Here is a 27,478-nt window from a genome sequence, read left to right as displayed (position 1 = left end):
CTATTCCTTTGGCTGCCTGCAATTGTGGTGTAGGTGGAGGAAAACATAGAACTATCAATCAGTCACATACGTTAAGAAACATATTGGATAGAAAGTGGATGGTATTTATATTGGGGAGAGTTTAGGGAGTCCCTCCTGCACCACACAGCTTTTTAATTTTTTATTATAATAATGAATAACAATCAGCTGGGGATTCCAGAGTTAGCATTGCATTGGCTGGTAGTCCCGTAGGCTAGGGAGTTAAAATATAGGGACTGTTTCTAGTAATCGCAGTACAGCCAGGCTTATGGTTCCTCAGGCTCCTAGGAGGTATGACACAGGCCCGGTTTTTGGGATGGAACCGCATAACAGTCTCGAGTTTTGATTGGTCCATGTCTGCCACATGAATATGTCGTCACACGAGTGGAAAAGCTTGCATGCATTTTTAACATTGTAATCAGAGAGAGACAGAGATCTGCTTTCCACCACCTTACCATTAAAATATAATGTGGTATTACGCTGTACTGATATAACAAACTATGGTCGATTACTTTATTTGAATTATCATGTTATGCACGAATGTAAGAATTGGCTTTCTGTAATGGCGTACTTTTTAGCATATATCTATAATCGTTTACGCGATATATTTTAATATCAAATATATAGTCTTACAGTTTTGTTAGAAGATGTATTAGTTTAGATCTAATATAATCACAGTTGTACATATAGACTGCCCATGTTTTCATTCACGTCCCAAATTCTGGCCCGCTTTGGTTTTTAGATAACGTCCCAAATTCTGGGCCGCTTTGGTTTTTAGATAACGTCCCTGTCACAAAGACGGCCAGAGTGGGTGGCGTCAGACCAGATGCAGGAAATAAACAGAGACTTGGGGTTTTGATGAAGCTGAGCGCGTGATCACGCTCAGCATTTAATAATTAAACAGAACAGAAAATAAAAGGTTTGAAACAAAAAACACAACACAGGACACGGCGCTTGAGGCCAAAATAAACAGACAAACAAAACGGACTAAACAGACAAAACACGGTGAGCAGATTTCACTACTATTATTTTAACAATTACTACCTCCGTCTCCAATCCTGTTCTCCACTCACCGAACACCCAACCCCGAGTGAAAGAAACGTGCATTTATATATACTGTTGTGCTGGGATTCAATTACTAATTAATTATTCACTTGAATCCCAGCACGTGAATTAATTCTGTGCAACCCCGTGCTCACATATTATTATATACTTTAAATGCACGTGAAGTGCCTAAATAAAATTATACAATTTAAACTCACACGTGAAACACAGACCCGTTTATATCCCGTGTACCAATGACTATAAACCAACATTAACACACGCACGCACCATAAAACACATAATATGCACACAGGGGCGGGGCACATTGCCACAGTCCCAAATTCTGGGCCGCTTTGGTTTCTAGATAACGTCCCAAATTCTGCATTTTCGAATTCAGGCCAGTTTTTGAGATATTCTGCTCAGCTGACAGCCGAGTTTCTAAGTCATGCATGCACAGTTTACCATAAACTGGACCGTTAATTCATTTAAGAGTAACCCTTAGTACATGAATCAAAGTTAATGTATTTTTTACTCTCCCCAGAAAACATTTAGGAACATGGTATACCAAAAAACATCTAATTTGCTTATGTAATGTCCATCAATATATAGTGAGGCGTAGGGGTTTATCAGAACTTCTGGGTTTAAGAGACCAGTGCCCTTCAACAACTTCAAATAAATCCTATTGTATTGTATTAGTCAACATTTCCCTTATCTATTCCTGATAGTTTATACTGTAAGTCAGGGGTTTTCAACCTTTTTTTGAAACTGTACCCCTTATATCTGGAGGTTTCAGCTCGAGTACCCCTTTACAATTTTTGCTCAACTGAACGGTACCTCAGTTACAATAAAATGGAGAATAATCTGATGAACCACCCCCTGTTTATTTAATAAATTTGGGTGACAAACTGCTGGTTTAGGACAGAACAACAAACAGTAGGCTTAATTCTTAAAACTTTTATCTACAAGTATTTGCACAGAATTAAAAAGACAAGTATTGGGTTAGGAGCACACCTATTTTTTTGTAACTTTGACGACCTTTTTTAAATTTTGACAGCCTTTTGTAAAAGTGAAGGCCTTTTGATACCCAGCATACACTGCAATACCCAGCAAAGTTATACACTGATATTCTGATAGCACAGCAATTCAAATGAAGTTTGTAATTGGTTGTGTTCCTCAAATACACAATAAAAAGTGATATTTATAGGATATACAGTTATACAGCGATACAGTGGTTTCGGACATCTAAGAAAAGGTACTGCGAGCATCTGGATTCATACCCAGAGGTACTCTGTAGCCTCCTAGGACATTCACAGCTTGTTTGACACCCTCTTGTAGTTGCCCGTTTCTGCATATCAAGCAAAATGCTGTTTGTCAATCTCTCTTTTTTCTTATAAATCAGTCTTTGCAGGAATCATTCCAAAAACACGTGAATCAGTTAGGGACTACCAGTCTGACACTACAGGCCTTTAAATTGCAGTACCAATTTGCAAGTTGCTAAGTGGTTGTGTTCCTCAAATTTGCACTGCAAAGTGATATTTTAAAGAATAGGGTATATAGTGCGTTTTTTCGCCTCTGCTCGCTTTTGGTGCAAAACTATGCTCCGATACACTCAAGCTGATACTGTGATCACAAAACACTTGGAATGGACTTAAATTGGTGCTTCTGTTGCATAAATACACTACAAAATGTGCACACTTCAGGTCTTATATATAATGGACATTTTTTGTATGTATTTTGCCATAGGGAATCGCGGTCGGGGGGGGGGATCCTCCTGTCGTACCCCATGAGTCCACAAATCCTGGGCCAACAAACTCGCTAGTACTCTCTTTAGATGCACAACAGTCTTAGCTAAAGAAAATGGGTTCCTTCGAGTTCGTACGACCCACGACCGCCATTGGCCGAGCCTTACCCTAGTGGTGTTTTTATAATGGGATTTGCCATAGGGAAGGGAGTGGTCTCTTATCGTGCCCGTATCTCCACGACCCCTGGGTCAACGAACTCAGCGTGCACAAGAGTCTTAGCTAAAGAAAGACATCGGCCACGGGTTCATATGCCACCCCACCGCCAGATGGTGGGCGTTGCCCCAAAGGGGTTTTATAATGGGATTTCCCATAGACATTTTTCAGGGTGCTATATCTCGCGTTCCGGGGGTCCCTAAGACTTGAAAATTGGTACGGAGGTCCACCTCGGGGCCCATGTCGATCCCAACCAAGTGACGTGTCCCCAGCTAGAAAGGACACCAGTTTAGACTTTTTTTGCCAACCTAGAGCTCAAAAGCTATTGGAAATGCAACCTTGACATGCCATCATGCTGAAAATGTGTAAATTTGTTGAAAATGTACCATTTGAAAACGGGTGGCTCCCTGTGAAAGAGGGCCCACAGACATGACCCTAGGAAGTTCAACCCGGTTTCTAGGCCCCGGGGTCATGGATATATGACCCCGAAAAGGGTAGTTTTTGGACATTTTTGACAGGGTGTATCTCGGGTTCTGTGGGGGTTAGGAACTTGATATTTTTTTTTGCGGCAGGGCCCCCGCACAAGGAGTCATCGTTTTCATGGTTCAGATGCCAGGGCGGCTTGGCAAAGTGAATTTTTTCATCATGACATGAGTTTTTGGGTGAACCACCACACCGTTTTAGGGTGTGGTTTGGGGTGCTCCCCTGAGTCTATATAACTTTGAATGGTGGTTCTACGTGCTCGGGTTCAAGAGATATGCCTGAAATGTGTTTTTCAACCCTGCCATAGACATGAATGAGGCTGAACACCCTGAACGCCCTGAAAATATTTTTTGCAAAGAATTGCTATGAAACTGGGCATGTTACATTCAGTCTGGTCTAGAACCCTTCGAACGGTGGTTGTAGGTGCTCTGGTTCGAGAGATATGAATGAAAATGTGTTTTTTAACACTGCCATAGACATGAATGGGACTGAATACCCAAAAATATATTTTGCAAAGAATTGCTACGGTGAGTGTATGCATGCAGGTGTTGCATGGTGGTGTGTGCGTGCAGGGGTTGCATGGTGGTGTCTGTGTGCAGGGATTGCATGGTGGTGCGTGCATGTAGGGGTTGCATGGTGGTGTCTGTGTGCAGGGATTGCATGGTGGTGCGTGCATGTAGGGGTTGCATGGTGGTGTGTGCGTGCAGAGGTTGCATGGTGGTGTGTGCACGTAGGGGTTGCATGGTGGTGTGTGCGTGCAGGGGTTGCATGGTAGGTGTATACATGTAGGGGTTGCATGGTGGTGTGTGTGTGCAGGGGTTGCATGGTGGTATGTGCGTGCAGGGGTTGCATGGTGGTGTGTGCGTGCAGGGGTCACATGGTAGGTGAATACATGTAGGGGTTGCATGGTGGTGTGTGTGTGCAGGGGTTGCATGGTGGTATGTGCGTGCAGGGGTTGCATGGTGGTGTGTGCATGTAGGGTTGCATGGTGGTATGTGCGTGCAGGGGTTGCATGGTGGTGTGTGCGTGCAGGGGTCACATGGTAGGTGTATATATGTAGGGGTTGCATGGTGGTGTGTGTGTGCAGGGGTTGCATGGTGGTATGTGTGTACAGGGGTTGCATGGTGGTGTGTGCGTGCAGGGGTCACATGGTAGATGTATACATGTAGGGGTTGCATGGTGGTGTGTGTGTGCAGGGGTCTTATGGTGGTGTGTGCATGCAGGGGTTGCATGGTGGGTGTATGGGTGCAAGGGTTGCATGGTGGTGTGTGCATGCAGGGGTTGCATGGTGGTGTGTGCATGTAGGGTTGCATGGTGGTGTGTGCGTGCAGGGGTCACATGGTAGGTGTATACATGTAGGGGTTGCATGGTGGTGTGTGTGTGCAGGGGTCTTATGGTGGTGTGTGCGTGCAGGGATTGCATGGTGGTGTGTGCGTGCCATGGTTGCATGGTGGTACACGTGTGTGGAGGGGAATTGGAGTGCAGGTTTTGCGCAAAAGAGGGGCGGGGAAAGACTGGGAAGGGTAGGGTAAAAGAAAAATTACTACAATCATTTATTTTCACTTTCGACTCCCAGTCTCCTTTCCCTCACTTTATTTTGTGATTATTTAATTATTGTCAAAATAAACGGCCTTCATCTACTCACAGTTGCAGTCTCATTTCTGTCCAAAAAGAACCTGAAACACTACAATATATTGATGGACGTTACATAAGAAAATGAGATGTCCTTTTTTCGAATACCATGTTCCTTCCCAAAAATGTGTTTTAATATTAGCCTTTAATAAAGGAAAACGACTGCTAGATTAATTTTCATGTATCTATTTCAGTGCAATGTAGTTTCTTCATGTAATCAGAAATATGTTTTTTTTAACATTTACATTTTATTTCTGTTTTTTCATAAAAAAAAAAAAAAAAGATTTCTGGGGAGAGTAAAAAATACATTAACTTTGATTCATGTACTAAGGGTTACTCTCAAATGAATTCACGATCCAGTTTATGGTAAACTGTGCATGGATGATTTAGAATCTCGGCTGTCAGCTGAGTCCCCAAAACTGGGCTGAATTCCAAAATGCAAAGCGGCCCAGAATTTGGGACGTTACCTAAAAATCAAGGCGGCCCAGAATTTGGGACGTTACCTAAAAATCAAGGCGGCCAGAATTTGGGTCGTTATCTAAAAACCAAAGCGTCCCAGAATTTAGGACGTTATCTAAAAACCAAAGCGGCCCATAATTTGAGACGTTATCTGCAAGCCAAATCGGCCCAGACTTTGGGACATTATCTGAAAAGCAAAGCGGCCCAGAATTTGGGGTAGTCTATATGTAAAACTGTGATTACATTTGAGATAAACTAATGTATCCTCTAACAAAACTGCAATAGTGTATACGTTTTATATTAAAATATATCGCAAAAACGATTATAGATATATGCTACTTGAAAGAAAAAAAGTACACCACCACAGAAAGCCAATTCTTACATTCGTGCATAACATAATAATTCATAAAGTAATCACCCATAGTTTGTTATATCAGTACAGCGTAATACCACATTATATTTTAGTGGTAAGGTTATGGAAAGCAGGTCTCTCTCTCTCTGATCACAATGTTGTTAAAAATGCCTGCAAGCTTTTCCACTCGTGTGACGACATATTCATGTGACAGACATGGACCATTCAAAACGCGAGACTGTTATGCGGTTCCATCCCAAAAACCGGGCCGGTGTCATACCTCGCTCCACGAGTTCCTGACTGTAAAGAGGAAGTAGTTTAGTCGTGGGATTGGAGGATACACACAGGATTACTGTATTTATCTAGACTGAGTATTTGGTATTTGGTTCAGGTCAGATTGCATTCCACTTTCAGTTCAAAGTACTCTGCACATTCTTACAAGAAAGGTTTTTGTTATTGTTTTCCTCCAGCTGTAATCTGTAAGAAAGTTAAATTTGAAATCGCTGCTGTAGCTTCAAAGGCTTATTTAGCAGGGCACTAAAGATTGGTACATTAAATATCGTCAAGATCTGTGCCTTGGCAGCAGATACATGAATACAATTAATAATAATAATAAAAAAAATCCATTCAATATTACATTTAATATATTTACAATCTGATGTTCACTCCATGAGGTGCCAGAGCAGCTCAGTGGACGCTGTGACCGGAGTGGGTAAAAATCAGCTTGTTGTACTGTATCTACACAGCACCCTATACCATTTCCCCCTAATATATAGGTAAATAAGAAGAATGAAAAAATATAGCTAATTTTAATGTGACGTAATTTCAATCTGCTACAAACCAGCTGATACAAGCCATCTGATTAGACCTCCCAGGTGACTCAGGGTCCACAATCGAGCAGATCGAGTTTTTGGGAACTTAAGTGGTTAAACAAAACCCCTATCGGTCCATGGCAATATTCAATTATACAAATACTGTATTGGTGACTTTTATGAACACAGCTTTTACGTTACCTGTTTCGAACATTTTAAAACATCTTTACATCTAAAAGTTAAATGTAATAATTTTTAAACTAACATAATATTTAAGGTGATTATATGGCTCCGTGTTCAGCGGGACAATTTGGGATAGTCATAATAATTATTTATAAATAATTATTAATATTAGTAATATTATAATTATATCCTATCGGTTTAATCTTTTCCTTTTATGAAAATATCGAATTTGCCATTACTTTCCGTAAATGTTAGGAACTTTTCCAAACACTTTGTTTTAGACCGAGTAAAGTTTCTTGCAACACTACTAGACCCTTGGCCAGTGTTCCTACCTAGCGAGAAGGCTGTAAACTGTAGACTCTATCTAACACAAGACGGACAAGTTAGTTTTTTTGGAGTCAAAGTTTAAAATGAGTCAATTCGGAAATCTGGTTCAGATATGTTCCCAAAACAGGAAAGGATTGCTGTATGCAGCAGGGGTGGGTTTAGGTATTATTGGTGTCGGGATCCTGATGAAATCACTTTTAAAGAGAAGGCAGAGGAAACTGATTCAGGTTGGAGTTGTATCACAAATGTGTATTTATCCCATTAAATCGTGCAAAGGAGTCTCTGTAAATACAGCAGAATGTCTGGAAATGGGGCTGAAACACGGGGAACTCAGAGACAGGTAAGCAGTAAAAATAATTGTTGAGAAAAACGCACCAGGAGTAATGTAGACGAAAGAGGTTTGGGAATTCTAGACTTTTCATGGAGTCGGGTGAGGGGAATTGTCCAGATTGTCCAGATACCTGAAACGAAACATACTATTAAAGTAAACCATACATTGACATTTTTAACGGGGGGGTCAGGACAGGACCACCACCCTGGATCCGCCGCTAATGTAGTATTTTCTACAGCCCTGAAATACACATACAAACATAAACGTATACTTTTAAGAGCAGTCTTGTGCATTTAAAAAAAAGTAATATAATACGTAAAATAATAATAATAATAATAATAATAATGCATTGTATACAATCGATACTAATATCCACAATGGAAACAATAATAAAATGGTATTTGGGCCTACTGTTTGTCAAATGAAACATGGAAAATGCAAATTATTTGCAAAGTATCGTTTCATCTGATACCCAGTTCCGTGGAGTCTGTCTCCCTCTGTCTGCAAATAATGATTATGGTTTTCTTCTTTCCTATGCAGACTTAAATACTGCCTACGTTGGTTTTTCTGTGTTTCTCTTGATAAGTTCAGTGCATTTGGTAGTCTTGCCCTTATGAAAACCGCCACACAATTGTCACAAAAAGTAAGGTCAAGGATATGATGGCCACAGAGACTTAACTTACTGTGCCCTCACCCTCTAAACTGTTCTGTTGTGTCCCTGCTTGTGTTCTCCCCACTCTATGGATAAGATAGGGAAAACTTTACTTGCCAGTGTTACTCTTCCTCAGAAGTGCCTTGCAAGCTTTTTATCTCTATTCTTAAAATAGACTGTAATGTATATTAGTGTCACTATATATTTGAAACCTAACAAAAATATGTTTTTGAATAACAGAATCATGTGTATTATGTTTACTCTCCCACATAACAGGTATACTTTTTACAGTGTTCTGTTTTTAAAGGATAGAGAATAAAATATTAGGATATTTTATCACTCACACTAAGTATACTAAGTATATAAGTAGTTTGGTTTACTTTATTTGTTATTATTATTTATTTCTTAGCAGACGCCCTTATCCAGGGCGACTTACAATTGTTACAAGTTATCACATTATACATTATTTCACGTTATACAGATGTCACATTATTTTACATACAATTACCCATTTATACAGTTAGGTTTTTACTGGAGCAATCTAGGTAAAGTACCTTGCTCAAGGGTACAACAGCAGTGTCCCCTACTTGGGATTGAACCCACAACCCTCTGGTCAAGAGTCCCGAGCCCTAACCACTACACACTCAATTTGTCTTTTGAGTGGTCTTGCTTGTCTACCCCTGAGAGACTGTGGGAGTAGTGCCCCAAACATATACAGTTGTAGTTAAAAGTTTACAAACCCCAATGGAAATTTCTTGAAAAAAAAAAAAAGAATATTAGGACAGATCTGTTGTAGCAAAAAGCTTTGCTTTTGTGGATGAGGAAAAAAAGTTACAAGAAATATGTCTACAGTTATTTATTTCAGCATTTTTTTACCATTTGATGCTATGATAGTATTGTCTACAATTAAATTTAATGTGATAATTTTTGGAGGACTGACTATTGTCGCTGTCAAATCTGTCTGTCACACCTGATGTTTTAAAGCTGATCACAAAAGGAAAGTGCAATTGTTCTCTTTTTTTTTTCTTAATAAATTTAGTCGTTGCCAATTATTTTTATTATTTTCTCCCAATTTAGAGTGGCCAATTATTTTTTAAGCTCAGCTCACCGCTACCACCCCTGCGCTGACTCGGGAGGGCGAAGACGAACACACACTGTCCTCCGATGCGTGTGCCGTCAGCCGACCGCTTTTTTTCACACTGCGGACTCACCATATAGCCACCCAAGAGCTACAGCGTCGGAGGACAACGCAGCTCTCGGGCAGCTTACAGGCAAGCCCGCAGGCCCCAGGCCAGACTACAGGGGTCGCTGGTGCGCGGTGAGTCGAGGACACCCTGGCCGACCTAACCCTCCCTCCCCCTGGGCGACGCTCGGCCAATTGTGCACTGCTCCCTGGGGGCTCCCGTCCATGGTCGACTGTGGAATAGCCTGGACTCGAACTCGCGACGTCCAGACTATAGAGGCACCTTGTACTCCACGTGGAGCGCCTTTACTGGATGCGCCACTCGGGAACCCCAGTGCAGTTGTTCTCATTGAACTTGTTATAACACTCAGAATGCCCTTTTATGGACACTGACTCCGCCCACTCACATTCACACACACACACACGCGGGTCCAAAAGGACATGCAGGCAGGCTGCTAGGGAGAGAGATTAGCCGTTTCGTCGACTTGCATCACACACCCACTCACATCAGCGGACAACACAGGAAACATTATGTGTACAGTATACATTTCGTTGTGTTTGCCCCGTTGCTACTATATATGGAGATCATATGCGGAATCCCCCATGACAGCCACTGTGCGACCTCCTATAAAATAAACATCACAGCGAAGAGTTTGTCAATAAGAAAGCTGGACAAACATGTAAATAAACTCACCACATCGGTGCTGCAAATCCTGAGATGCAATTCATCAAAAAAAAAGTTTGTTTTACAACTATAATACGTATTTGTACATTCATAGTGAAAAGCTAAAACACGGTAGTTAAATTAGCAGTAATATTTCAAAACTGTTAAAGAAATAAATGGTGAATGACCAAATACAGACATTTATTTGTAGGGTTGACTGTAGACCTATATATACAGTCAACCCTCTTTATACAGCCCAGTAAGGGCCATGGGCAAAATGACAAGTAAAGCGAGGGTGGTGTTATAGTGAGGGTCAAAGAAAACAAACCAAAAAAAACCTGTTTGCAATAAATTAAAACTTTTTTTTTTTGTTATCTCCAGGCCATTTAAATAAACATTTATCTGTTTACATTCATACTTTTACAGTCGTAATAGTCTTTTTACAGTAGTTTTTATCATTTCCCATCTGTATGTAACATAAGTGATTACTTTTGAAGAAGTTACACTTAAAAAAACAAAAAAAACAAGCAAAAAAAAACACCCATTTGGTGTCGCATCACCCAGGTAACAATTTGATAAAAAAAAAAAAAAAACCAAAAATGTATGATTTCAATTTGTTCAATTATATGTGTGTACTGTGTGTGGTACGGCTCGTCTGCTGAAACTGTCCCCCAATGATGCAATCTACTGCATTTACCGTATTTTCACAAAACAATTTAAGCTCAATGCCTCAAGTAGCATTATAGAAATAAATAAAAGAAAGTAAAAAAAAAACTATTACAAAACTGATGCAAACAAACAAACCTCTTAACATAAGCCTACCTTTTTTTTTTTTAAACTGGTTTATAAAAGTCACTTATTTTTGACTGTGACAAACAGAGCTTGTTCTAAATCACAATGCTTTGAAAGGCGTTGTTTTTTGCTTGCAGGTCTACCGAAGGTAAGCCATTTGTTTTTATTTAATGTCTCCAATCGTCCTTCGCTTATCTTGTGCCCCACTTTGCAGAGGAAACATTTGCGATGTCCTACTGACTTGCTTTCTTATTTTCATATGCTCTGGTGTAAAATGTAAACGGGATCGTGTTGCCATTTTGTTTGCGTAGTGTTGATAAACTTTCAGTTAAAGCATGCAGGAAAGAGTTTCAAAGTTTAACTATATAACTTTGTTGTTTTAAATGTTCGTGATTATTTCACTAGGGCTACAACAAGGTAAACTGCAACCCATCCATCCATCCTGCTGATGTATAAAATCATTTCATGTTCATAAAATGATATGATTATTTCTACGACCCAGTCATATAAACTATTTTTTTTAAATCCCACTGAAATGTTTACATTCCCAGAGGGGGCTCAACGCAGTCCAGTCTTCAGGGTTTTGCTAAATGACACAAGGCTATGTGTGGTAAAATAAATTTGTGTCTGTATCAACTAAAATCCACACATACATTTCTTTATAACATGAACTATGCGAGTACCACTGGTATGCACAAATTGAATGTGATGGACGCCAGTCCTATTTAATTTTGATATCCACTATTCCTCAGTCGGATGTCAGATGGACATCGATGCCAGGTCGCCCTTTCTCCTTTACTAGATTCTGATGTATAACCTACTACTTTGCAATAAACCATTTTCCTTCGTGAAATCTCTGCTCAACAACGATGTTTCAAATGCTTACATTAGCTATACTTGACCTGAACAGCAAAGTGACATCACACACCGGAAATTGCCGAAATCTTACCGTTGGTACCGTGAAATTACCGTTGACAGTTACCTCAAAGCTCGAGAACATCACAAATATCTATTTTATTTGTTTATTTAATTACTTAATTTTCACACAGACCTTATTAGTAACATCTGCTCTAATGTCAGTAAAATTTCTGACTCCTTTGCCTATGCCCTTTAATAACAATCAGAGATTGACTGCCAAAGATATTCAAAGTGAATTGGCTGCAAGTGGGACTGGGGTTTCCATTTCAACCATAGGTTGAGTATTGCATGGTGAAGGTCTCAATGGTCGCAGGCCAAGGAAAAAGGCACTTTTAGGAAAACGCACAAGGACAATCGCTTAGTTTGCAAAACGGGATTTGAATGATGGGTATGAGTTGTGGTCAAAGGTTTTGTGGAGTAATGAAACAAAAATCGAGCTATTTGGTCATGCTGATAGTCGTTACGTTTGGAGAAAGTCTGGTAAGGCATACAAAGAAAAGAACGCCATACCTCTAATGGCACAGGAAATGTCGTTCCAATACATGGTAAAGTGGATTCCTTAGCATATCAAAATATATATTGGCCAATCATCTGAAACCCTCCGCTACAAAACTTGGTTTGAAGCGCATCAAAATCTACTCCAGAATGGTTAAAGAAGAATAAAATCAAGGTTCTGGAATGGCCTAGTCAAAGTAACGATCTAAATCCAATTGAGAATCTTTGGTATGAGTTGAAGAAGGCTGTGCACAAGAGAAGTCCTCCGGATTTTAATGAACTGGAATAATTTTGCGTTGAAGAATGGCCAAAAATCACCAAAAGCTCATTGACAAATATCCTAATTGATTAAAAGAGGTTATTATTGCTAAACTTGCCTCAGCTAGCTATTTATTTCATTTTCCTTGTCAGGGTATGAATATTTTTGAATGAGCATTTTTGGAGTTTTGCTGAAGTAAATCATTGTTACACATCTATTTCTTGTATGACTACACTACCGGTCAAAAGTTTTAGGACACCTCAATTTTTCCAGTTTTTATTGAAATTTACACAGTTTAATGTCTCAATGTACTCTGAAATTAAAGCATAGAACAAATAAACAATTGGAGATAAAAAAAGAAATCATGGAATCGTTTTGTTTAACAAAATTTAATCTAAATTTTTGACTCATCAAAGTAGCCACCTTTTGCAGCTACAACAGCCGAACACACTCGTGGCATTTTTTCTACAATGGAAATCAAATATTGTTCGGAAAGTTCTTCCCAACACTGTTGCAGAAGTTCCTACAAATGTGTTGCACTTGTAGGTTGCTTTGCTTTCACCCTTCTGTCCAGTTCATCCCAAACCAGCTCGATGGGGTTTAAGTCTGGAGACTGTGCTGGCCATTCCATGATTTGAAGCCTACCGTCTTGTTCTTTTCTTCTAAGGTAGTTCTGACATAGCCTGGAGGTATGTTTTGGGTCATTATCTTGCTGTAGGATGAACCCCTGACCAACTAGGCATATACTAGGCATATACCAAGTCGCCGACTCTGGATCCAGCAAAAGAGCCCCAGACCATCACGCTTCCTCCTCCATGTTTGACAGTTGGTGTCACACACCGAGGAACCATCGTTTCGCCTACTCGACGACGTACAAAAACCCTGCGTGATGAACCGAAGATTTCAAATTTTGATTCATCGGTCCATAAGACCTTCTTCCAGTCTTCAGTAGTCCACTGGCGGTGCTTCATGGCCCAGGCAAGCCTCTTTTTCTTATTTTGCCATCTTAGCAATGGCTTTCTTACTGCCACTCGACCTGTCAAACCTGCAGCTCGAAGTCTTCACTTCACAGTTGAAACTGAGACTTGCTTACTTCGACCAGTGTTAAGCTGTGCTTGAAGCTGTTGTCCTGTGAGCCACCTATCACGCAAGCTGTTGACTTTCAGAAACTTGTCTTCTGATTCTGTTGTGGCTTTGGGTCTGCCAGACCTCTTCCTGTCAGAGTTTCCTCCAGTTTCCAAGTGCCTTTTGATGGTGTAGGAAACTGTACTCACTGACACCTTGGCTTTCTTTGCAATTTCTCTAAAGGAAAGACCTACACTTTTAAGGGTTATAATGGTCTATCTGTCTTCCTTTGTTAATTGCCTTTTCCTCACCATTATGAGAGCAATATACTACTTCCTGCAGTACAATACTGTCCAAATAATGCTTAAGAGGGTGTAGTAACACAGTCTATTCCAACACTGCTTTTATACAGACAGAGGGTTTGTAAGTAATCAACAAAAGTTGGGACACCTGTAGGAATTGTTATCATAAACTTTCAAGGCTTAATTTACTTCCATTGCTGCAGAACAGCTGTAAGTTGTTAACCCATTACTTGTTCCCTGAAAAAGGCCTTTTTGTATAACTCTGAAATGTACATTATTTTTCAGTTTTTGGTAACCTAAACTTTTTTTTTAACCTCTGGCAGTTTACCGCTTACCTTTGTACCATTTCAGGTTATTCACTGGACTTGAACTGCTTAAATTTCAATAAAAACTGGAAAAATGGGGGTGTTCTAAAACTTTTGACCGGTAGTATATATATATATATATATATATATATATATATATATATAACATTTTTAAGACGTTTGTTAACTAATACATATTTTTATATGTATTTCCTCCAGATGACACCTTGAATGTCAGGAGCATGACTGTTGAGTCAGAGTGTGGCAGGAAGGCTTTAAGTGGGGGAGTAAGCAAGTGTCCTGCAGTACAAGCTACCGTTAGGAGATGTAACCAAACTGGACAAGTAACAGTACCTGCTTACTGGATTTTGTAGTAGAATGTAATGTTAGTGTAAACTACTTTTAGACTACAAAATGACGTGTTTTCACATCATTGTTATCACTTTTCATGCAGACACTGGCTGGTGATACAGGAGGATGGACACAAGGTGACTGGCAGACAGGAGCCTCGGTTGGTCTTGATTACAGCGTCCAGCGATGACGTATACCTGTACCTAAATGCAGCTGAAATGGAGGAGCTCCGAGTTCCACTTAAACTTTCCAGGTCTAATTCAGTAAAAGACTGTAGGTATGTGGGTTTAAAATGTTCTCTTTCCTTATGACATAAAATGTCTCTTCAGTTTCAGTATCATTTAAAGCTAACATGACTTTAGAGTGGTGTAACTCTATTTCCAAGAAATCTAGTGAGGTCCTACATAAAAAAGAATGGCTTCATACACTCAAATTTGTGTATAATGGCATTAAAGAAGTCATTGGCTTCAAAATACATTTTTCTCCTATTTGCACTACCAATGTGAATGGTCCCCTTTTTGTTCTGATGAATAGTTCTTGTCTCTTTGCTTGCTTATCTTAATTACATTTTTATGTTTAACAATATAACACACAGTTACAATGTTGTTATTGCTACCTGGTACCCAATCACTTGCTGTTCTGGAGATGAGCTTTATTCCAATGGTCTAACTACAATAACATGTGACCTACAGCACAGATTGTGATTAGGTAAGATGAATCAATAGCAAGTAAAGAAACACATATTAAAACAACTTAATACTGGACACTTTGTTATATTAAAAGTTTTGCTTTTAAAATGAACGTACTGTTACATTTATATATTGTGTTTATAGTGGTTCAAATATTAGCTTTCACTGCTGCGACAAAAATATTTAGCCATGTACAAATGTGGTCAAGTTAGAATGCAGGGTCAGCTGTATAAATATAATAGATGCTGTTTATTATATATGCTGTTTATTATATAAAGATGTGACACATACAGCCAACTTATAAAAAAAGTGATATAAAAAAAATATAAAAACGATATAATTGAACCAGAATGGGGGGACAAGTTTGCCCCATCATGGATGAATAGTAAACAGACACCAAGGAAATATGTTTTAGTGTAAACCTGAACAGCATTGTGGAACACTGCAGCTTTAAATATCCCATCCAGTCTTCAGTGACTCAGCAATATTGTGGAATGTTTCAGGCAGCGAGGCCTAGTGGATATAGATCAAGATTTGGAGGCAGTAAATGCCAGGTTTATGTCCCAGCTGAGCCACTTGTGTGTACTCTGGCAAATCACTTGACCCTCATGTGCCCCAGGGCCTAGTCCCAGCCAGCTGTACTACTGTGCAGAAGCACGACCCCACTGGAAAAGAAAGGCTGTGTCTCTGCTGGGCTCTCTTGAGGAAGGAACAGTAAAAACCCCTACAGGCCCTGAAAATGTTCCTAATTTCTCAGGTTATATATATTTTTAAAAAGTGATTAATTTAGTTTGGCTGTAGTAGCTTTGGCTCAAAGCATTACTCACTATGATTTATACTGTACTGGGAATTTGGCCAACTTTAAATCATGGAAAAGCTCACGTTCACATTAACACCCCCAAATCAACATTACAAAACAGATTTATACACACAAAGAACAAGTGTTTTGCATAGATTATTCATATTAAAGTAGGTGGCTCTGCAGTAATAACAGTCATTAGCCCAACCAATCCAAGACCACAGCTAATGAAAACAGAAGATTATCATGAGTATCACGAGCTACGGATTGTCCATACCAAGTTGTATTGCAGTGTATAGCCAGTGTACTGGCTGCAGTGGATACTCATCTTCAGACTATCTGAACTTATCTGTTTTTAGTAATGATTGTTTGAATCTGTTTTAGTCAGATCGTGCCGGTTTCATTTTGCACTGCTAACAGTAACAGCACCATTTGACTTCATTATTAGCTTTAAAGTTCTGGATATCAAACCCTAGCATCCTGTCTCTCTAGAGTGTGGGGCAGTGACATCCAGGGCAGAGACTGTGGAGATGAGGCCTCCCGCTGGATCACTCGCTACCTGAACAATGAAAAGACGTTCCGCCTGGTGCAGTATGAGTTTGATATGCAACCCAGAAGACCACACGATACAGAAAAGAGATTCAAGCCAAAAGATAAGGTAACTGATGTACTTGTACTTGTACTCGTACTTGTCATATAAACAGAATACTCCATGAGCATACTTTGAGCTTTTTTTCACTCTTGAGGATAGCTGTAAATGCTATTCTGCCATCATCATTGGTTGAATAACTACAGTACCCCATAAATGTTAATTATGTATCCCCTGTAGTATGTATGCACTACTCTTGTATTTGGACAGATGAATAAATTGAAAACTTGTAGCCGGTTTTACCCCACTCAGACTGTCTACTTACTTAATATCTTGACATCCCTGAATGCCCCCCTCTTCAAAATTAGACAAAATATAATATTATTATTATTATTATTATTTATTTCTTAGCAGACGCCCTTATCCAGGGCGACTTACAATTGTTACAAGATATCACATTATTTTTACATACAATTACCCATTTATACAGTTGGGTTTTTACTGGAGCAATCTAGGTAAAGTACCTTGCTCAGGGGTACAGCAGCAGTGTCCCCCACTGGGGATTGAACCCACGACCCTCCGGTCAAGAGTCCAGAGCCCTAACCACTACTCCACACTGCTGCCCTATTAAGTGCAGTAGCACCCCAAATGCTATCCATTTATTACCAATGAAAAACGACTGGGTAGAATACTACTTAATTCTTGTGACTGACTTCAAAGAGGTCCAAGATTCAATAAAAAAATGAAGAAATAATTTTTGTCATTACTGTATGTATGAAAAAATGTCGTTCTGGTAGTGAATGGATTTGGGTTGTCACTGCACTTATGGAACGACTTGCTTATTAAAACTTTTTGCCTATTTTTCAATAGGGGATGGTTATCAATTCAGGGATACCAAGATATTTATGTAAGCAAGTGGTCAGCTTGGGGTAAATAAATTGCCCACCTGCCATCTGTCCCAAAGCTTGTGGAGGGTTGTGTAAAAACAGATGTTTTTTGGTTCCATGCTGGTAGTGGTTTGTGGGAAAATCCAGGGGGAAGGTGTGCATTGTGAGAATGTTTGCGTGTACATTCTTATTAGTGGTATGATAACTCTTGTATTCCTCTACTGTCAGATTGCCTACCCTGACTACAGTCCTATCATGTTGCTATCTGAGGCTTCCCTGGAGGATCTGAACACCAGGATGGAGAAGAAGGTTGAGATGAGAAACTTCAGGCCCAGTATTGTTGTCACAGGTTGTGATGCCTTTGCAGAGGTAAAGTGTCTATTTAAAGTCCTTTTGTATTCCCCCCCATATGTTGTGGATCATTCTCTGGGTACCAAAAGTGTGAGCAAAATAACATGCAAACCGATGTTTATTAAGAAAATCCCTTTTTGTTAACAGTCTTGTATTACAGTACTGTATACCATGAACAGTAATTAAACAAATGCACATGAAACATATATTTAACAAAATGTGAATAGCCTCTTTCAGTTTAAGGGATACATTTTATAAATCTCTTTGTAATTTATCTCTGAAATTGATTCCATGTGCCAGATAACTTTTTAAGATTAAGTTTGTACCCCTATTGCAGAGCATAAACCTTACACTAGTCGAAGTAGTTGCCATTGGACGCACCCATTTTTCTGGGAGTAAAATAAAGAACAAATGAATTAGTTTTGAATTAGTAGTAAATTACAAATATTTTGAGTGCCACAGCACTTGAGGCAGATTGCTTGTTTAAATCTTTTGCATGTGTTTGAAGATACACCAACCTTTTTGGTCAGCAAGGGGTCCAAGTTGGGTAAAATGTAGTGCTTAGGCATTTTTAACACCAATGAATAGTAAAGGAAACAATCAAAATAAATATCTTCCTTTATTTTGGGGAAGGGCAACACTGTCACACTGTGGTGAAACTATTAATAAGCTTCTTAACCACATCCATATTTTTAACTCGGAACCCAGTGTCAGGTTACTGTATATAAAATAGCAAACCATTTCTATGTATGAAAACACATTCATTCAAAGGCTTGTAGCTGTTTTATAAAAGTGTGTCGACATATAATCCAAACATTATGAAAACTATTGAGAATAATAGAGACAAGTCTAAATTCAACATATCCGATGGTCTTACTTCTTATAGTCAGAGACCCAGACACCCTGAAATGGGATGTACCTGACTCGGTCAGCTATACTCCTCAATCCAGGTTAAAGTTTAAACCCTCAGGAATAAGAATCAAGAGGCCTGCTCTGCCGGAACGCTTGCAAAATATGAAAAAAATCACTATTTTAATAGTCAACATTTGTCAAAAAAAATACTGAAAATAAAAAAAAAAAAAACATCAAATTACATAGACTTGTATAGTAAATGGAACACTTTTTGGGTCTTTTCCAATGTTTACCCGTTTTTTCACAAATGTTTATTAGAGCTCTTTATAACTTAATAAATTCTTCTTTTAAACACTAAGTCTGTGCTGAGGAGTATAGCAGACCAAGACCATCCATTTTTAGACCACTTTTATCTCCCTGGATCCCTAACTATTAAGGTTGCATGTTCCCTGGCAGAATTCTCAAGGCCTTACTAAAAGATTATTTAAAGATAAGATTATGATCACTTAAATCAAATTAAACCCCCAAGGTAATTCTGATACCGAAATTAGTTACTTCAAATTAAAAAACAAACAAACAAAAAAGGTATTGTGAATCAGTATGTGCATTGCATATACTTTTCCTTTACGTCCTGCAAACATCTGTCCCCTGCGGCTTGGTTTCTGGTATTTGTTCCCATGCTCAGATCAAATTAATTTAATGCAGCTGTTGTGTGTAGAGTCCAGAAGTGAATATTGTTTTTTTTAGTTATATTTAAAACCTTTTTCAGTAACACTGAAAGTACAATCTTAAAAAGGAAATATAAATAATGTATGTGTTTTAAAACAAGAAAGCTTTTTGGTAAAGGACAGTAAGGTTTTAAATGTGTAATCAGGAGAAACACATTTATCTTAGGAAGTATTGGAGAAACTAGAGAAAAGAAATGTAATTACTGTATGGCTGTGTACGATTCTGACCACTGCTTTTTGTCTTCAGGACTCATGGGATGAGATACAGATCGGTAGCACCTGTCTCCGCCGTGTCATGGCATGTGGGAGGTAAAGTTTCTACTAAAGAGTATAGTGAGGTTGGCAAAAAAAAAAGGGAACACCTGTCTTAACACTGTCATTGGGGTGTAGGGATGCCATGGAGAGTCAGAAAAGTACTGATTCGATGAGATATGTTAAATCGTTCTTGAGGGATACATAACAATTCCTCAACAGTGATTTCAGATCCCTTCAGGGAAGTTGGGAATGGAAATGTGCCCACAGAGGCATTTGTTTTAATACTTTTCCTTGTGAAACACATGTTTTTTTTTTAGTCTTGGATGTAAGAGAACCTGACAACCGATTACCTATTATTATCTTATTATATATATTAGGACTGTAACAAAGGGTACATTTTGACCTTCAAAGGTTCAGAACACATTACCTTAGGAAGGTTCGAACTTTGGATGGTACTAATTTGCATAATTGACTGGTGACGTCACCATATCTACTAGTTTATATTTGATTGAAAATCCTATTATTTTACAGGTAATCCATATAAATGGAATAAAACATTCACATGTAGTTTAAAAATACGTTATACAGAACAGTAATCATGTTTTTTATAATTTAAATAAAAGTACACATTGTTTATGCACATGTAATTATTATTATTATTATTATTATTATTTATTTCTTAGCAGATGCCCTTATCCAGGGCGACTTACAATTGTTACAAGATATCAAATTATTTTTTACACATTATTTTTACATACAATTACCCATTTATACAGCTGGGTTTTTCTGGAGCAATCTGGGTAAAGTACCTTGCTCAAGGGTACAATAAATAAAATTCAGAATCTTCAGATTCTCTCGTAGAACGCTGTACGTCATATAGGAAAAAAAAAAACATTGACACTATTGTTGATACTATTACAGTAGAACATCAGAGTTACAAACACCAAATTTACAAACTGATCGCTTAACCGAACATCCCACTTTTAGCTGGAAGTGTGCAATCACTCAACCATGCCTACAATGCAGCCAGAAACCAGTTTAGAAAAGCACAAGGTTAACCTACTGGAATGGTAAGAACTGGGAAACGCAAACGTGTTACACTTTCAATAAAGAAAACATTGAAAATATTTTTTTAAAACTTGACAATGGTATCATCCTCAGCAATGGGAATACTGTATCGGGAAAATTTGTCAGCCATATAAAAAAAAAAAAAAAAAAAGGCATGCAAAAAAATTAAACAATTTGCAAATGGGAGGAAACACAGCAGAGCAGTAAAAACAGATGTAGTGTACGTAAAGCTGCTGCTGCTGATTTTTATTAAAACACTCTATAAGCGGTATGCTGGTCATGAAGGTGGCAAAATGACTGTATTAACAATGTATCCAGGCAGATTTCAAAGCAAGTACAGTAATCCGTCGCATATCTGCTTGTCACATGTCTGCCCTAGCCGTTTATTTGCCATGATCAACCTCTTCAGCAGCGTTAGTTTAATATTGAACAGAGAAGATTAGTTCAGATATTGTAAATCTTACCAAAGTTTTCATACACTGTGTTGTATGTGATCCGTGCGCTGCCATTGCTGGTAGTGTCACGTGAGCTGTTCAGTGTGTGGATAGGTAAATAAATCCTGTTCACCTGCGGGGCGTATCAACTTCAACCTCCATCTCGATCTCCTGCCTGTCACTCAGCAGCGAATGCACGCATCCACATGGCAGATGGCTACGCTGTCACAAGCATTAATACCCTGTATCTGTATAAACAAGGGATTTAGGGGAGCTCCCTAATAAAAGCTGAATCTCAAAACAATAATTGTGTGAATATAGTAATTGTTACAGCTGTGTATAATGGTATTTAAAACAGGATTCATTCATTCGCCTTTTTACATATCCACCCTTACTCTGGTCCCACTGCAGTCGGATATGCGACAGATTACTGTACAGGCAATTATAGCAGAAACATTTTAGTTTTAAACAAAGCAAACTTTTCTTTCAAGCCAAAGGAGTCTGAATGACTGAGCAACTGCACGAATGCATTTTGTTTACAATAAAATAAAAACAAGCACTAAAATTAACCCAGGGTTTCTTGTACATTTTAAATCTGCGTTTTTGCTACAGTTCTAAATTGAATAGTAAGTAAGTTAGCATTTTCTCCATGTGTAGTACAGTTTTAAAGCTTTTCAAACAATAACAATATGAGTTCTGCATTACTGTGCTATTCACCAGATCTACTGTACTACTAAAAAACACATTACATGAATGCAGCACATTTACCTTTGAAGAAGTAATTTAAATCAGAACTTATAAACCTATATGTGTAAAATAATATATTATATACACATTTTCTATACAGATTCTGCCTTATTGTGTTAAACTTTACATGTTGTTTATTTTCCATTGTGTGTTGTGCAGGTGCATTTTCACAACTGTAGATCCTGAAACTGGGGTCATTGACAGAAAACAACCTCTCGAAACACTGAAAAGGTATTTCTGAAAATTGGTTTGTACTTCAATATATTTTTTTTAAGTGTGTAATGTTTGTTTTTTTTTAACAAAAAATGTATCTTTTGGTAAAAAAAAAATATATATTTTTATGGTAAAATGATCAGTTTCAGATTTAGTGATATACTGTAGTATGTATTTTGAAGGATTTTAATACTATTTTAGGTGCGTGCAGATTTCCTTCAAAGCAGACTTTTTGCATTCGAGAAAGAAGTTTGCTAACTGTAGAGGTCACAGCTTCCCCCGTTCCAAATATCATGACAGTCACCTTTTTTCACCTGCTGAATCTGACCTTCCAACATTACCAAGCTACTAGAAAGCAAAGGCCCAGCCTGAGGTCTTCTCCTGCCTGGCCACTGGTCACAGAAGTGCAATCTGATGAACTGTCCTCCCCAACCCAAGGGAACCAATACTGAGCACCCTATGGGCCCCCTGACAACTCAAACCAATGCTCCTGATCCTGTGACTCATTCTGCACTTCAGCGTGGTTGTGCCTTTCTGGATGAACCATGGGGGGAGCCCCACAAGCTGAGTTTTTCAAAGCTAGTTGCTAACCATATCGCTGAGGCTCAATTAAACAGTCGGGTGCTTTGACACCCTCCTCCCTCCCTTCTGAAATAACCCTAAGCATAGCAGTTGTGATTAAATTAATATTTTTTAAACAGCTACCGGAAGTGTGATCCATCAGAGCAACACCTATACAAATCATCCCCGCTGTTTGGACAGTGCTATGGAGTTGACCAAACTGGGATTCTTCATGTTGGTGATCCTGTGTACAAGATAACTTACTAAAGGAGCAATTGGAAGCAAGTCAATAATTACTTGATTTGAATGTTCTCTGCATTAAGTAGCCAGTGAGAATAACAAATAACTTTAAACACCAATTATTAATATTAGAGCTATCAGAAAGTTGTACTTTCACTATTACATATTGCAAATAACTAGTTTTGCTTAACTGACAAGAAATATAATTCCGTCTCAGATTCACCAATCTAAATAAAATGTCTGTGTAAATGATATAATAAATGATCTGTAGGAATATAAATAAGTAATTTATGATGTGTTAACCATATGAATGTGAATTAAGTGCACAATTTATATAGGCTATTCGATATTAATGATTTTTTTTGTAATTATTATGGACATGGAGTATATTACATATGAAATGTTCTGTATGTGGAAAACGGTGTCCCTGTATCAATTTCATATGTTAAGAAATGTTCTGCACTTAGACTTATTTGTAATTATAACTGAAGAGTTTTGCAAAGTTTAATTAAAAGTACTGCTTGGAAAACATACTATGTATTTAATCGGGTGTGTTTTTCTATGTATTGGTACATAAATACATGATATATATATATATATATATATATATATATATATACACATGTTGCTCTGGAAATAATGGAAATTAGTATTAGGTAATATTGTGCAATAATAACAAATAAAAAAGTAATAAAAACTTCATATGCATTTTGAATTAACAACATAGTGGAACAGTTGCTATTGTGCATTTTTATTGCCTTGGTGTGGTACACTTCAGATGAAAAGACATTAGTAAGCATACTTTTCTAAGATTCAGGTTTACACGTCTTAAAAAAAGTCAAATAGTATAAATAGTAAAAGATAATGTACAGATAACCTGTCATTATTGTGGTGTCAAACATAAGCAAAGGAAATGTAAATGAGTTAAACATTTTATCACCTCACAAATCAGTATGGAAATAATAAACAAAACGTACATGTAACTAAAAACAAAACTTCTCATGATTTATTGTGGTTTTGTGATATTTACAGCAGTGTGGAGTAGTGGTTAGGGCTGTGGACTCCTAACCGGAGGGTCGTTGGTTCAATCCCAGGTGAGGGACACTGCTGCTGTACTCTTGAGCAAGGTACTTTACCTAGATTGCTCCAGTAAAAAAACAACTGTGTAAATGGGTAATTGTATGTAAAAATAATGTGATAACTTGTAACAATTGTAAGTTGCCCTGGATAAGGGCGTTTGCTAAGAAATAAATAATAATAATAATTTACAATTTTCTCGAAAAAAATAATACATGTTTTATTTAACACTAAGTTCATATGTACGCAACTCGCTGACACAAACATCAGTAAATAAATGAATGACGTTACATACTGCACGCAGACAAACATCCTTATGTAAACAGCTCTTCAAAGCTGTAAAACAAAAGACATTCCATCCTTAGCCTAGAGTTCTTCACCCACATGGTATTTTCTATGGACCAATCTGGGTGACTCATAGCTTAATGCTTTTTAGCAAGCTTTGGTGGATAAACAAGACACAGGGCAGGCTAGTTTAGATTTGCATGCACAAATTTCTTCTCACTGAGGACCTTGACTGAATAATACCATCAGCAGGAGTGGCTTTGCTTTCTTTTGTCAACAGGGATTTGTCAAGACAGAATTGCCTTCAAAAAATGTATTCATTGATCGGTATAACGATAAAAAATAGATAAACAAACCCTTATTGTAGTGTTGCTGTAAAAAATGTTTATATTTGTGCATTGGGAGGTAACAGACCTTGGTACTCTAATACCAACACTGGCGTTCCTCGGCAACAGGTGTTTTGGTAAGGTTGCACTGAATATGCTTTTGCTACATGTGTTAAGTGTTCCAATTATTTTCTGTAAATCAATGGCCAGATTTGGAGAAAACGCACATCACCAAACATACGGTAGTTTCAATGGACAAATAGAATCAAACCTTTACAGCAGGGTAGCTGGTTTCTTTGACACAAGTAATGCAGACAAGGCTATATTGTTGTATTGATTTTTTTTTTTTTTTTTTATGTAGGATAATCAAAAAACATGATGGTACTGTGTGGATAAAGCAAAAATAATACAACTATGAGGTAAAATTATGTATTAGAGAAACTTAAAAAAAATAATCATTATCACAGACTTTAGACAATATCACAAGGGTTACATCATCCATCACATCTTGATATTTTTGCATTACCCAATTGTGATATGCCCTCTATGCACTTGTACTGTATAGGAAGACACTGAATTAATTTTGATATTCCGGTTTTGGATAACTGGGTGGTAACAGGGTTGGTCTCATACCAGGGCTGTGATAATGCAGAATAATACTTGCCACTGAGATACGGCTGTGCTCAGCATTAGATTGCTGGCAGGCTAATACAAGCACTAGAATTCCTCTATTCTATTGGGAAAGCCTGGAAGCCAAAACACAGTTTCTGCATCTGTGTCAGTGTGTTTTCTTTCACGCATTTTTTAAATCTATCAGTCTGTCTATTCATCATATATCATTTTTTTTTGTTTAAAATCAGATAATTTAGTGACATGAATTTAGTTCTCATGAGAGCTCTTGAGCCCTGAAAATACACTGATTCAAAACAAATAATGCATTAAAACAAAACAAAAATCTTGCGCCTGCCAGTGCATTGCTACTGTACCTCACTATCTGGGGTAGGCAAAGCCTGTATATATCTGGAGCACTGCTTAGCCTTGTTTCGTAAAACTTGGTATTATCATTATTTAGCATACGTTATTTAGAATATCAGATTGTGGGAATATATGGTGGCAAATGCCTGTTCATCCATCAATCCATCTGTATGTGCATATATGTGGAGAACCCCTTATCAAACTGTGATTAAACATTTAATTGTCAATTCTTATTCATCATACTGATAGCTCACATTTTTTAATTACAGCTGGGAGGGTTGTGGGTGGTTATGTTACTAACATACTTGTTTTACTACGTGCCCAGAAAAGCATGTGTTATTATCAATTTGAAATATCAGGGCAAGTTGGAGAACTAGTGGAATTCAGCACTATAATACATGGAGTAGTTTCTGGGTATAAGAATTCTCATGAATCGTTATTTGGTTAAAGTGTAGCCGCATTTTATTCCAGACGTGTTCTTTCATGTTGCTACCAAAATATTTTGCCCATGCCTCCCAGGCAATGAAGTTTTTCTTGGTTCAGTTTTTTCCGCTGACGAGGATGAAATCGAGCTGGAGGTTGAGGAGGTGGTAAACTCAAAGCACGGCACTGACTGCATAGCAAGGTAGGTTTAAAATGACCTGACTTAAAATGACCTGGTGATATACTGTATGTCTAGAATAGTAACAATACACTATAAGGAAATCATATGACACAGTTAACATGGGTATAATAACAACAACAACAATAATAATAATAATAATAATAATAATAATAATACAAACAATAATACATGACAGCTCATATTTTTTTTCCTGAAAATCCATTAGGTATAGTGTACAAAATGGTTAATTATCTGACTGATAATTAAGTTTGATGTCCCACTGACTTTCACATAGGACACTATCCCTGCAATTATCTCATTAGCTGGTAATACCGTCTTTGTCACAAATAAATGACTAATTACTGTATATCAACTAATATAAATCCCTCACTCCTGGACATTTTTTATTAACAGAATTAAGCTACATTGTGGGGTACCACTGCATTTATTTGAAGGGGAGCAATTATCTATTTAGGGATACTCAATTATCTATTTTAAGATGTTTAATAAAGAATTGGTTTGAGTGGGGTAAAATGGGCAATAAAGGCCCCACTCGCCAGCAAACAAGCACAGTATTTACATTTTTTGGAAAGGCCAGGGTATGTAAGTATTCTTTTTAGTCCGCTGTAGTAGCCTTGGCTTAGCTGAGCAGCAATCTGTGACTCATTGTATACTGGGAAACATCTTGGCTGTCTTTCAGAGTGTGGGGTACTGACATCCAGAGCAGAGACTGTGGAAATGTGGCCTTCCACTGGATCACACATCACCTGAACAATAAAAAAAAAACTTTCCGTCTGGTGCAGTTTGAGTATGGTAGACGACCACAAGAAACAGAAAAGAACTTCAGGAAAAAATATAAGGTAACATTTTTATTTTATTTGATTGTAAATACCTTCCTTTACCAAACCCCCTAGCAGGTTTACCACTATTCCCTTTGAAGTCTGTTCTTATTGCTTGTATGGTTTTATTTCCCCACTGTCAGACTGTCTACGCAGACACCAGTCCAACTATGCTGCTGTCTGAATCTTCCTTAGGACACCATGTTGGAGAGTAAGGTTATGGTGAGGAACTTCAGGCCTTGTATTAACATTATAGGCTGTGGAGCCTTTCCAGAGGTAAAGTACAAGTTAAGTCCTCAAGGCCCATTCCAGTACACATGTAATAGCTTTCTATAAACTATTTTACTATTTATTTGTCTCAGTCGTTTGAAAATGTG

General features: G+C 38.1%; 1 protein-coding gene across 1 annotated transcript; it reads left to right on the top strand.

The window, feature by feature from the left end:
* The first annotated feature begins 7,142 nt into the window (after positions 1-7,142).
* On the top strand, positions 7,143-23,528 carry marc1 (mitochondrial amidoxime reducing component 1). Its single transcript, XM_034004003.3, has 7 exons — positions 7,143-7,605; positions 14,686-14,859; positions 16,563-16,728; positions 17,775-17,915; positions 19,725-19,786; positions 22,141-22,212; positions 22,896-23,528. The coding sequence occupies exons 1-7, from the start codon at positions 7,349-7,351 to the stop codon at positions 23,020-23,022; spliced, it is 999 nt and encodes a 332-aa protein (XP_033859894.1). The 5' UTR covers positions 7,143-7,348; the 3' UTR covers positions 23,023-23,528.
* Positions 23,529-27,478: the final 3,950 nt, after the last annotated feature.

The sequence above is a fragment of the Acipenser ruthenus genome, chromosome 5 (genome assembly GCF_902713425.1).
Source record: "Acipenser ruthenus chromosome 5, fAciRut3.2 maternal haplotype, whole genome shotgun sequence".
In the NCBI taxonomy this organism is placed as follows: domain Eukaryota; kingdom Metazoa; phylum Chordata; class Actinopteri; order Acipenseriformes; family Acipenseridae; genus Acipenser; species Acipenser ruthenus.
This window is presented reverse-complemented; position numbering and strand designations above follow the sequence as displayed.